The sequence below is a fragment of the Xiphophorus hellerii genome, chromosome 1 (assembly GCF_003331165.1).
Source record: "Xiphophorus hellerii strain 12219 chromosome 1, Xiphophorus_hellerii-4.1, whole genome shotgun sequence".
In the NCBI taxonomy this organism is placed as follows: Eukaryota; Metazoa; Chordata; class Actinopteri; order Cyprinodontiformes; family Poeciliidae; genus Xiphophorus; species Xiphophorus hellerii.
In genome coordinates, this window is record NC_045672.1 from 7,107,893 (window position 1) to 7,121,398 (window position 13,506).

At 41.1% G+C, this 13,506-nt stretch overlaps 1 protein-coding gene across 2 annotated transcripts; it reads left to right on the plus strand.

Annotated features, from left to right (window-relative positions):
• The first annotated feature begins 38 nt into the window (after positions 1-38).
• Positions 39-12,977, plus strand: ccdc22 (CCC complex scaffolding subunit CCDC22). 2 transcript variants are annotated; one of them, XM_032569902.1, is made up of 16 exons: positions 40-404; positions 485-662; positions 1,605-1,737; positions 2,824-2,930; positions 4,267-4,345; positions 5,541-5,710; positions 7,362-7,577; positions 7,650-7,820; positions 9,218-9,337; positions 9,419-9,535; positions 9,609-9,710; positions 10,563-10,670; positions 10,824-10,919; positions 11,077-11,136; positions 11,232-11,306; positions 12,361-12,977. In XM_032569902.1, exons 1-16 carry the CDS (start codon positions 355-357, stop codon positions 12,472-12,474), a joined length of 1,896 nt encoding a protein of 631 aa, XP_032425793.1. In that variant the 5' UTR covers positions 40-354; the 3' UTR covers positions 12,475-12,977. The 2 variants fall into 2 exon arrangements, with proteins under 2 accessions (XP_032425786.1, XP_032425793.1); XM_032569895.1 differs by having other exon boundaries at positions 39-404; positions 7,362-7,820.
• Positions 12,978-13,506: the final 529 nt, after the last annotated feature.

A 13,506-nucleotide genomic window follows, 5' to 3' on the forward strand; every position in this document is an offset into this window, starting at 1 on the left:
CCCAGCTGATACAGACTCAGTGAAAACTCCGCTTCCCAGAAAGCCTTTCTGTTTCTGTCGACGATTACTTCCACTCTGAGCAAAAACTCCCAGCTCTGAGCTCTGCTAGAGCCGGTTGGACGTGATTGTGGAAGGGTTTTGGACTGATTTAGAGTATTTTGTTTACGTACAGTCTTTTAGCTAAGCTGGTAGGGAAAAATGGAGGCGAGGAATGCCGTAGTTGCTAAATAGGAGCTGGTGTGTTGCTAGCAGTCGATGGAAGCTAACCCATGTTAATAAAGCATCTGTCTGCAGTCGGGCTGTTTCGCTAGATTCCTGCCACTCGGTTAGAATATTTCCTGAGAAAGCTCAGCGATGGAGGAAGTTGATAAAATCCTGATTCACGCTCTAAGACAAGTCGGAACGTAAGTGTCTGCATCGTGTTCCTGCAGGCTAGAGTTGTTGACAGCTCTCAGACGGGCTCTGTGTGGTTTGTGTCCCACAGGGAGGTGGGCGAGGACGTCGACAGGCTGAACCAGTTCACCAGTGAGTTGATCGTGGAGGCGGTGGTCAGATGCATCCGGGTGATCGATCCGGCCCTGGGGGAAGGGCTGCCCACCTCCCTGCCTCCGGGCATGTCTGCCCGCTTCAGGGTGGGCATGAGCCTGGCCCAGGCTTGCCAGGTAAGACTGCCCTGATCCGCCCACACATCATATCTTCTGATTATGGTTCCCCAGCAAGTTGTTTCTAGAGGGACACGTGGATAAATCACACATTGTGACAGATGAGTGTCATTACATGCTAACAGATCAATATTCCACAGCGATATGTCCTGGAAAAGGCTTGAGTTGCCTCTTTCTTTCTTTGAAAAGAACTCCTTCCAGCTGTACAGCAGGTTCTAAAGTAGTTGCTAATATGGTATTTTGATGTTGATTGTATGGTGTCTTCTGGTCAGTCTCCTCTTGATGCTGGTGTGGTGATGTTGCAGGAAAAAGACTCTGCAGGCTTTGTTTGAACAGTAAAGTTGCATTACAATACTGCAGAATACGTCAGCATGAACCAAATTGCGAGGAAAACTTGGCCCAATCATAGTGAAATCCCCTCGGTCAGCACCCCGTTTGTAGGGTTCTGGCCAGCACAGTCTCTCCTCAAGGTTTACACACGCCTGTCTTCCTGATATGGGCATGTTCAGGTCACAGTGTCTGTAGGTCTGCTAATGCATCTGGAGTCCATATATGAAACCTGTTTTTTGAACTCGGTGTCTCTTTTTCTTGGCCGGTCCTCGTGCACATTGCCAAAAAAGTGCTCATGTGGGATCAGACAATACAATTATTTAATGGAAATATTAGCTGAAATATTAACCTGTTATGTGGATGTCAAACACACATTTTCACATTGATGCAGAAATAATAAAAGACTTTCCTTTGCTTCTGTGTTATACAGTCTATGTTCTGAAGCTACTAGAAACTTCGAACCTCAAATTAGCATTATCCATCTTACATTTAGCACTTTAAAACTACACAATACAAGTCATGTTACAAAATTCACTAACATTCTCACATCTTGCACATTTTCTTCTTATTGTACAGTATACTGTGCTGACGCTTTTACCCGTGTGTTTCCAGGACGTCGGCTATAAAGGAGAGATTGGCTACCAGACTTTTCTATACAGTAATGAGCCAGAGATTCGCTCGCTGCTCATGTACCTGGTGGAGAAAATGCCCAGGGAGAGCTCTGAGGCCTCGGACCAGCCCACAGGTACAGCTGGATGGCTAACGATTAAAAAAAAAAAGGAAAAGCTGTCATCCTCAAGAAGTCTAATATTACAAAAGTACAGGCCGTGTAGCTTTGCTGTTCTCCTGGCGTGTTAAAGCAAAAGGAAGCTGTGAAATGTGTGAATATTTTTGTTCCTTTTTATTTGAGAAAAAAATATGACAAGTATCGACTATCACTTAGTTACAGTGTGTCATCGCACTTCACTTTTGACATATTTTATTCCAAAATGAATCCAATCCAGATGTTCCCTTAAAATACAGACCACGCTTCATAACGACAAACTGAGAATGGTTTCTTTGAATATTAATGTTCTGTACATCACCTGTACATAAGGATTCACAGGCTGTGTGCAATATTTTGCCCGTGCTCCCATGGAAACGGTAATGTGCGGACAATTTCTCGTAAGCTTCATAGCGTCGAACTGGCGCATTGCATAAGTCGAGGCCAATTTAAAACTTCAACAGAGTCCACGGCTATTTTTTAGATTCCATTTTTTTTCCCAGTTTCAAACTTCTGGCCTTGTCTGGCATGGGGGCGGGGCTTCAGATGAATCAGCCACATTCTGTCTCAAAATACTGCTCAAATTTGTCAGTGTCATATTTTCGTCCTCTGAGAACATCCTCATCGAACCGTTTGTGTGATTGGTTTTGAAAAATAACATGCTGCACTGCATGTGTAAACACACGGCACAACAAATCCCTTGAATCTGAACTGTAATTTTGGACCTTGTTTTCTGTCTTTATTAACAATTATGAGGCCAATTTGGCCCCACAGTTTTGAACCAGAATGGCAAAAGAATGTCACCCCGAATAGAAAACATTAAATTTAAGCATCACACAATGGTGTTAGAAAACATATTCTAATATACGCATTTTATACCAGTCCTTCTTAATATCCGATTATTTCCGATTATAAAATGAATGAGAAAGAATTGAAAGTCATAGCTTTTTGACAGGGAGTAAAAAAATAGACAAGTACTACTAGCTTAAAGTCTCCTCTTTGTTTACCTGACTTTATAAAGGCATGTATTCATAACTCCATCACCACGGTTATTCTCTCTTCCTGCAGGTAAATCGGCTGTCCTCCATAGAGCCATCGCTGCTGCAATCAGCGGCCAGCTGGCTGTTTCCTGGGTGCCTCTAAACTGCAGGTTGCCGTTACACTGTGAAACTCAGGTATGTCAACATGTGAGGGCAGTAACTGATGATGCATCTGCTGCACACAGCTTGACTAATTTACCAAGCACAGGCCATTTCTTCACACTTCCTTTTAAACAGTTTGACGTCCTCATTTTTCAAGTGGTCTTGATTAATAACCAATACCGCTGTGTTAAAAAAGTGACTAATATCGGCCTATACCGATATTACTGCCGATATATTGTGCATCCCTAGTTGTGCTTGGTCTTCAGTCTGGTGACTTTATTCTTACTTAACCTTTTACTTCCTTGGATTTTGTGAGCGCTGTCCTTTCAACATGTATTCATAGCATACATTTTTGTAAATATGTAAACTCCAAGCTGTCTTAATGTCACGCCCAGAAGTTTGATGACAACACAGGGGAGCCAGTGAGTCAGAACCCAGGGAGGCAGAGGGTGGTTAGGGTTTGAATAAATAATTTTATTCCCAGCGGGAGCACCACAGGAATAAATACAGTAGTTTTGTTCTTTTTTTTTTTTTAATTGTACAATAAAATGCTTAAAAAAATTTTTTAAAAAAAAGCTAAAAACCCAATAAAATAAACCAAATTATCCTCACCCAGGTTGAAATTGTTCTCCATTTTCAACTAAAGGACTCAAAAAGCTGGAATCATGTGGTGCTGTGGTGGCGCAGAGGTTTAGCACAACTTACATAAGGGGGCCTTAGTCCATTTTAAATGTTGTCTTTGTACATAGTCCGAATGAAACAAAGTTTTTGAATTTTGTATTTAAATTTATTGAGCATTGTAACTTTGTTCAAACAATTTTTTAAAGCGTTTAAAAAAATTTTATTTCCATTTTTTTCTCCGAAGAGTTTTTTGCGCCGCTAGTGGCTCATATTTTTTGTACAGTAGGCAGACAGGAAAGAGGGCGAGGACAGGGGGAAGGACATGCGGCAAAGGTCGCCGGGACCGGGAGTCGAACCCGCGACGTCCGCGTCGAGGACTAAGGCCTCCAAATGTGGGGCGTGCTAACCCCCTGCGCCACCACAGCACGCCCTGAGTGTTTAAAATTTAAAAGGCTTATCTGATACAGTGCAAAAAGCCAACTGGAAGCTTCAGATGTCAGTGTATTTTCAGGCATATTGTTTTTTTTGTCTATTAAACCAAAATGAGAAATCGGAAAACGAGGCGGATTGATCCGTCATCCGATTTCTCATTTTGGTTTAATAAACGAAAAACAAACAAAATTTGTCTATTTTTGTTTTTTCATTTTTCACTTCAAACGAAGAAACTAACTGCCTGAAAGTACACCGATTTTGAGAGCTGGATGAAAACATTCCCATCTTTGCTGAAACCCGTTTCCTTGTGTTTTAGAATAAAGCAGCATCACACAGCTTCCATGTCCGTCCACTCAGCTCCCCACACTGCACTAACGGCCAGAAGTATCTCAAAGGTAGGTCCTCTGCTGCAGACACATGGCTGATTCAGAACAGAGTTTATGTTCAGTTAGCAAAATGCTAAACAATCCTTTCAGTTCTCTTACTATGTGCTCAGTATGAAGCACAAAAACAACCCTCTACACGGTGGAGCCTTGGGCTGCAACGTAATCCATATGGGTTTGAGTTGTACTGAATGATGCAGGTTTTACCACCTCACCTCAAACTCATCATGGTTTCTTCTTCAGTTGCAACTAGATCATGTAAAGTACTTTAAAAATCATTTATCCCTTTTCACATTCCATTTGATTTGGCTTTTATGTCTCTTAAATGTTTCAGATCACTAAAAAAATCAGACCAAGTCACTCGTCTAAATCCAAAAACTACTTTTGATGTGATTTGTGAAAAATTGATTGTCCATAAGCCTGATCACTGTTTGTGTCACTCTCGGCATCAAGTATTTAACTTTTCTTTGCCGATCTGTTCTGTTTAAGGTGATGCTACTGAAGTTCTGTGGGATTTTAGTCTGGACTTTGTCTAGGCCACTCTAAAAACCTTCATTTTGCTTTTGTTTTTTGTGTTTTTGGAGCCAAGTAGCGGTGCAGTTAGCTGTGCACTTTTGATCATTATTCTGTTGCATAACCTAAGTGTCCTTGAACGCAGAATCACAAGCTGATAGCAAAACATTCTCCTTCAGGATATTCTGGAGTAGAGCAGAGCTCCATCACATGACCACTACCATGTCCGAATGTCAACATGGTGCTCTTTTGTGTTAGTTTTACATTAGATGTAATGGGAATCCTCTGCCTTACCATTCATCCTTTAATTTTTAGTCTAGAACTTCTGTCCTTGACTCGTTTTCTCTATTATTGATCATATGTAGAGCTTAGTGGTAGACTGCATTTAATTGGCAAGGAAAGGCAAAAACAGTCTTATGTAACTGTGTAAGTTTATTACACTTCTTGATTTAAAAAAAGCTTGGATGTCAAAAAAAAAGATCTAAATGGCCAACACTGAAGTCTGCACCTTACCATAATGGTTGCAAACAAAATTGCTGAGTGAGGAAGTTAGACTATCGAGCATCTGTTTTATTCAGGATAAATCTTGCTGTCAAATTTGACATCTTATGTAGGATAAAGCATTAGGTTAATAAAAATGTTAGTATATTTCCTAGTTGAATGAAATGAGTGTGCATGTGCGCTGCACTTACAGAGGTGAAGGACTACCAGAGAGACTTCCTCCTTCCTGTCACCGCTCAGCTTCCCAGTCAGACCTCTATGGTGTCGTCCATCTTGGAGCAACACACGGCGGACTTGAGCAGTGCTCAGGAGTGGGATACCGAGTGGAAGAGTCAGGGCCTGCTGTCCCGCCTCACGCCACAGGTCAGGGCCGCTCCACGTCAGAAAAGCGTTGCAGTGTTATCAGAGGGGATGAACACTTTTTCCTCTTTTTCCGTCCCGTCGTTGCACGGTTTCCATCTCAGTGTCCAGCATGTGAAAGGACACAATCAGCTGTGTCATGTGTGAGCATCCAGTGAAATTTTCCATTTATTTGACACTTTTCATCATTTGAAGATTGATTTAGTCACATGTGGGTTTCCCCAAGAAGGCCTCCTATTTAATGTCTACATGCTCCCACTAGCTCAGGGTTTAGCAAGAGCTAAGATTAGTTACCGTAACTACTCTTATGATAAATAAGATTAGTTACTATACACTGTTCTACATTACAACATCTCCATTCAAGCATTAAGTAGATTGGTCATCGCTGATTTGACCTGTATTCCAATTTTTTATTACTTTCCTTTATTATACTGCAATGTAAGGTAATTATATTTATATAGAACATTTTCAGCAACAAGGCAATTCAAAGTGCTTTACGTGAATTAGAAGGAAATACAAACAAAACAACAAACCAAAGGAGAGAGCAAAAAGAGAGGAAAATGTCGCCATAAAACTAAATGTTGGTTCTCCATGTTTGACTCTATGAAGTAGATGGTGCTAAATGTTGAGCTAAACTCCATAAGTTATAAGCTAGAAGCAATTTCTCTGGAAAAACTAGTGGAACTTGCTCTGCGTGATAATCTAAACAATCTAATATAACAATCTAACTCAATCTAAATAATGAGTACTCCACAATTTCTATAAGTCATCAGATAATACAAAGGAGTAGGTACACCAGGGGTTTCTCTGTGATATTTTTGATATAACTAATAGTTTTTAGTTGATTGAATCTATAACTAGATGTTCCTGTTCTGTAGATGTTTGTAGATTCTGCGGATACGCAAACAGAGGCTGCAAAAAAAAAAGAGAGAAAAAAAAAGCAGGACAAGTCGAAGCAGAGTAGGGCGAGAAGTGGGTAGGAAGGAGCAGTAATACTTTGTTTTTTATTCTCTTCTGTTCTCATCATGTAAATCACTTTGAATTGCCTTGTTCCTGAAATGTGCTATACAATAAACTTGCTTAAACAAGCTGGTGGGGAAAAAATGGAGCTGAAACTTTTTATCTCCAGTTACATCTTGTCTTTCTATTGAGGCTAGAAAAACAGCAGTGTCTTGAGCTTGTCTGTTTTTGCTTGATTACGGAAATGTCATTTATATAAATTCCTTGTCAAAAACTTTAAATACTCCTGACACAGTCTACCATTGACATATCCTCATTCTTAAATCTGTTCTTGGCTTTCTTCCCTCATATTGAACATCTCACGTCATCTAGAGACATTTTGGATTTCACTACATCCAGTCACAGCATCTGTTCTTGTTGATGAAGCCAAAAGGATCACACCACGTTGGTGAAAACATTCAAATATCTCACCCTTCAATGAAGGGAGGTATTGAGCGATTGATTCATTTTGGCTTCAGAAAGGTCATTCCCAAACTCACGTCTTCTTTCAAAGCTTTGAGGGAAACGATAAGAAATTTCAGGCTTTAAATTCTGCAGATGAAAAATGTTTGAAAGTCACAGTGAGAATAATACGCGTGTTTGTGTGTGTGTGCGTATGATGTGTAATTTCGGTGTTTTCCTGCGTGTTGAACAGGAGTACCGCTCCAGGAAGCTGACCCGTCTGCGTAAACGCATTGAAGAGCAGCTGCGCTCTGCCGCCGCGCCGTCTCCCGAAAGTGTCTTCGGCGTTCCCCGCTCCACCTCCGAGCTGTCTGACCTCTTGCACACCTTCAGAGGCTCCACCCCTTCTGACCTCATCCTTACCAAGGGCAGCCATTTCACACACACTCAGAAGTTTACCTTCACACAGGTGAGCGCCTCCGGACGAGTAGACGGAGCTCTGCAGAACGGGTTCAGCGCTAACTGTGCGTTGCTCCCGCAGGAGGCTGCGGCTGTACCGAGCCCAGTCCACACCGGGCGGCAGTCGGAGGGTGATGCTCAGCTCCGCCAGCAGGAGGAGCTGGCTGCCCTGCAGCAGCAGCTTCAGCAGCTCTGCAGTGACGTCGACCTGATGGTGGCAGACATGAAGCACATGAGTGTCACTAATGCTCAGGTATTTCACGCAGCATTTAGATGTCCTTCTTCCTCACCAGTGTCACTGTGGGTCATGTGACCATGTTGGTATAAGATACTCGACCTGTGCAGGCGCAAGAATAATCATTCAGTGCTTTACGCATTCCCTCTAGCGGTCAGTAGAGATGGAATTAGCCTAATTTATAGGAAATAATTGTATTTTATTCTGAAACTTGGTGCTGTGTGAGTATCAATAAATATTTGCGAAGGGAAAAAAGAAAGAAGAAGAAATAGAATTAGAGCTTTAGGCCTAACACCTCTGGGTGCACCCAGTCAGTTTTCTGGCCGATCAGCAATCTTTAAAAATCTGATGCCAGTTTTGGCCAGTAGAGATTTCTTTTTTCTCAGAAAAAAAGTTGTTAAATATAGCAAGAAAGTCACTAAGTTGGCAACGGTGGGGTGACTATTGGTAATCACATATTCAGACTAGACTTGGTCTGTCACTCAAACCTCAGTCACAAGGGGACAGAGGCTGATTTTCAGACTTGCAGTAAAGTAGATAAGATTGGTAATATGATTGGTTTCTCATGTGAGGATCAGCTGATCTCCCAAAGTGAAGGAAATCAGGGCAAATTTATTGCCCAACCGGTTAACCACTGCAACTTCAATATGTTACAGCCCAAGTAATCTAGCAGAAGAATTTAAGTTAGTTGTAATGATAATGAAGGGAAATAAAAGAGGGGCTAAGTATTGAACACATGAAAATAATGTGCAAAAAGGCTTAGAAAACCAAAAAACAGCTGAAATCTACCACTATTTAAAAAGTAAAAACCTTAATAAATTCCTCAAATATGATAGAATCATGGCAACACTCCAAGTATGTTTTTGATGAGGGAATGCCATCAGAACACGATATAAGGCCCAAAAAAGTCAACTTTACTTTATTTTGGTTTCATAGAAATAAAGTGAAACTGCTAGATTAGCCCAGTCGGTCACCTGACATGTTCCCAGTTGAAAATCCTTTGAAAGAACTGAAAATCTGACGTCCATAGAAAGGACTAGAACTTTTAATATTCAGATAGTTTGTGTTAAGATCAGAGCGTTGTTTGGTGTAGATTCTACTGACCTCGGCGTGGCTGTCCTGGGTTCGATTCCCAGCCTTTTGAGAACTTAAAGTGTTAAAACACCTTTAACAATAAAAATGAGTTAAAATGAACACATGAAAAATACCTGTGAATTGTTACTTCATACAGCATGTGTCTTTTTTTTTATCCAAAGAATGGAATACATTCCTCTGTCTTCAGTTTTTATACCACTTTATGTCATGTGCGGATTAGTTTGCTTTGATCCCTTTGTTATCCGGGACAACTGGTGTAAACGTCATATCTTTAAAAATATTAGAAACATATTGACTTAAAAAAGCTTCTTTGCTGGTAGGTATTTGATGAACTGAAGCAGAGGGAGATGGAAAATACTAAAAATGAGGAGAAGACGCAGGTAAAGAAGAAAACTATTGATCTGTTGCCAGACGCAGACAACAACCTGCAGAAGCTTCAGGTAAGAAAGGATCTTGTGGAAACTCTTAGCCAGCCTCAGAGAAGCTCTTTTTCACTCCCCTGTTTCTGCTCGGCCCTGCAGTCCCAGGTGGAGGCCAGTGCCAACCGGGTGGTAAATCTGGCATCTCAGTGGGAAAAACATCGCGCTCCGCTCATTGAAGAACATCGCAGACTAAAAGAAATCTGCAGCACCAAGGATGTGAGTGGTGGAGTAGATATAACCTCTGCTCAGCCAGTTCTGGTGGCGCTGATGTTGCCTCTGCTTTCCGCAGCTTGAGTCTTCCACAAAGCTTTCAGAGATCAAGTCTCTGCACGACAAAATCCGTGCGGCCACAGCGGAGGCGAAGAAGAAAGAAGAGTCGTACAAGCAGTTGGTATGTCTGCTAATTCTGCCTCATCAGTGGCTTTCTTGTTATGACTGTGTGATGAATGCATTCCTGTTTGTGAGACTAGAGAAGAGTTGCAGCTAGGGATATCTAGCGATATTCAAATTTGGGCCAATAACCATTTTATATTGTTTACAGTTACGTGCTGCATCACCATCACCGTTACTAGACCAAATAAATATCACATAAGCAACCTCCTCCAGAAACAAAGAGCAACAAGATGGAAATAAACACCAGTGATCAGTATCAGACCAGCTCTTTAAAATCAGACTGATATGTTAAAAGCTGACTAATGTCTGCCGATACCGATATTGGTTCCAATATATCACGCATCCCTAGTTGCAGCTGCACCACAGTGCAGTATGGCTCATGACTAATTCTGGATTTTGGGTTTCTTCTCACTTATCTAGTCAGTGAGAAAAAACCCACTGACTAGAAAAAAGAAGAAGAAATAGAACTAGAGTAAAGCAGAATACTAGTCAGAAATAGTATTCTTGAAATAAAGCATTTTCACACGCAACACCTTCAGTAATTGCATGTGCTTTTTTTTTTATTCTTTTGCACAAGCAAAATTTTTTATTTGATTTTGTGATGACAATAAATCAAACAATCTTTTAGACCTTTAGTGGTGTGAAGTGGCTTAGACCAGCTGTAGGCAGTGGACATATTGTAGATGTGGAGTTTAAGTCAAATGCGACGTGTGGCACTGTTGGCCCGACTGATGCTGAAACAACCCCTTAGAAGTTTATTTATTCTTGTGGTTTTTTTTTATGTTTGACCAGATTGGTTTCAAATTGCTTGTGCTTGAGTCAGCCTTGTCCCTCTTCTCTACCTCTGAAGGTGACTGAGTTGGAAAGCCTTCCCCAGGACGTGTCTCGATCAGCGTACACTCAGAGGATTTTAGAGATTGTTGGCAATATCAAAAAACAGAAGGAGGAAATTACTAAGGTGAGATTTGAAGAAGTTGGTGAAGAGCACAAGCTAATTCACAGATTTCTAGGATTCATGGAGTTGGTCACATTACGTTGAGGAGAAATAATTTGGACTCTGTTGTGCCACCATTGCTATTTCTCTCACCAACTTATCGTGGGATCTCCTCAGATCCTGTCAGACACCAAGGAGCTGCAGAAGGAGATCAACAGCCTCACTGGGAAACTGGACCGGACGTTTGCTGTGACTGACGAGCTGGTCTTTAAGGTAGCAGGCTCGTCTCTCACTTCTCATAGACACTTTGCAAAAATCTTCTATCACACTATCTTTTTTTTTTTTTTTCATGGAGCTGCTTCCAGGAATCAATAATGTATCTCTTTCTTGTTTCATTTAGAATAAATCCCTTTGCTGTTGTTCTGTTTAGGATGCCAAGAAAGATGAGTCTGTCCGCAAATCCTACAAGTACCTGGCTGCCTTACATGAGGTGCGTCACTGTGTCCGAGACCCTGGTCTTTCTGTCGTCTGTGCTGGTTCATGTCAGGAAACGGTCTCCTGTTATGTCTCTGTCATTCACTACAGAACTGTAACCAGCTGATCCAAACCATTGAGGACACGGGAACAATTCTGAGAGAGATTCGAGATCTGGAGGAACAAGTAGGCCTCAGCAGACTTACCTCATGTTCCTTTTTTTGTGCTGAAGCAGTCAACTGCATCTGCCTGCCCACAACGTCGCTTTCTTTCTCCCTTACTCAAATGATCTTCTGCTAAAGTTCATTAAATGTCTTGAAATATAGTAACGTCCTTAAACAAAGTCTGGAAAAGTCTGAGTAAAATGTGTACACCAACGGACCCCTAGTCATTTCTGGTGCCGCTGCCGTGTGGAGCCAATCTTATCCACCAATTTAGTATATTTTTACAAGCCAGCCTCTGCTGTCCGCGCTCTGTTGTGAGAGACGGCTAACTGACAGACCCACCCACCAGGCCACATCTGCACTACAGATGCACCAATTCAATTTCACTATCTGTATCGGCCCCCATATTGAAAACAGTTCTAGATAGGGCACCAATCCAGATAATATTTAGAACGACTAATTTCACTTTCTCAACCGTTTGAAAAAAGGTTTGTTGGAGTTTATTTGTACATGTTTGACCAAGATGGTCAAACTATTGTTTTTTTTAGTTTCTTTATTATTTATTTTACACTGTTCTACTCGTAATTGCACTGACTGCGCTCACTGAACAAAGTTTTTGTGAAGCTCTTGGTGTTTGTAAGTGTGCTGTACTGGTGCAGAGTTTTCAAATAAATGTGTAATTCAGTGCACTTAATTCTTTGTTTAAAAGAAATAAACGTTTTAAGTTGATTTAGCTTTAGTTTTTCTGTAATGGATCGGGATTACTACTCACTAAAAATCAGATGTATTGGTTATTGGAAGTGAAAAAACTAGATCGATACATCCTTAAGTCACTAATTTAGCGACTTTATTGTTATATCTCATGCCTTTTCAAACCCCTCGAGCTACTTTTTTTTTTTTTTTAAACGTCAACAAATCTGCCAAACTTTTTGTGTTTTTTGAGACTGACATTATTTTTGCTGTATATCCAAATTCAAGCATACAAAACCTTAAGCGGCAGCTTTTGCCATGTTATCGGGTGAATAGAAATTCTTTTCTCTGTGACTGATGTATTGTTGTCTGACCGTTGTCTGCAGATTGAGACGGAAAACTGTAACAAAACCGTGACCAACCTGGAGAGGATCATGGACGACTACAAAGCGATCCGACAGGAGAACTCTGCACTGGCCGCCAAAGTCAGAGAGGGCTGAGAGGAGGCTCTGCTCCACCGATGCCAACAGCCGGTGGTGTAAAGCAGTCTGAGCAGGACAGGAGCAGCTCTTCAGGTAGATGCTGTAGAGACTGAGGTTGGCTAACATGGAGACCGGCTGGTTTTGTACCGTCGAAAAACCAGTAACGCTAATGCACATCATGAATGAATGGAGAGATGGATTTTGTCTCGTTCGTCTCAAACTGAATCTACAGCGGAGCTCTGATGGTCCATCCACTGGTTTGATTGTTTTGTGAAATGGGACTCTGGGCCGCATACGGTGGCTTCATGATCTGTTTGCAGAGGCTCTTCTTTAGTGTCAAATTGTTTGATACATGAATTGATGTTTGATTTTCAGACGTTATGTGTTCTTTCTTGATCATATTTGAGCATAAAATGTTGAACAAATGGAATTTGAATGTAGTTAAATGGAAATGTTTTCTAGATTCATCAGCAGAGTATTGTATACATGGTACCAGCTTAAATAAAGATGCCTTACAGATCCATGGACTTACTTTTTTTTAACCGACTTAATTGATACAGTGACAGTTATTTGAAATTTACGTTTAAACCTCAAAGTTATTCATGCTTGTGGCAGATTTTGATTCGGTATATTTCCATGCCTTCAACTGATAACAAATGTCATCTCAAGGTTCCCTATGATAAAAGTAAATCATATCATACATGGAGTCAATTACATTCAAAATTGATCCTAGTCATCAAAACATCAGTGTAATTCAGTTTATGAATTAAATCAGTAAAAAGTCTTCAGGCTAAGAAAATCCTGCTTGATCCCTTTGAATCACAGATTTGCAGCAATCTGTACTGAGCATGCATGTAGCCGCAGCAGAAAGGAAAACCTTCCTTTAAAGGGGAAAACGCTCGAACCAGGCTCAGTGTTTGCGACCATCTGCCACAACCAGCTGGGGGTTATAAGATAGGTTATGACTAGAAAATAATAAAACATGGAGCTTTCATTCAAAACCTAAACAATTAAAGGATAAGCTGGGCAGCAGAGATAAGTCCAAGTCAT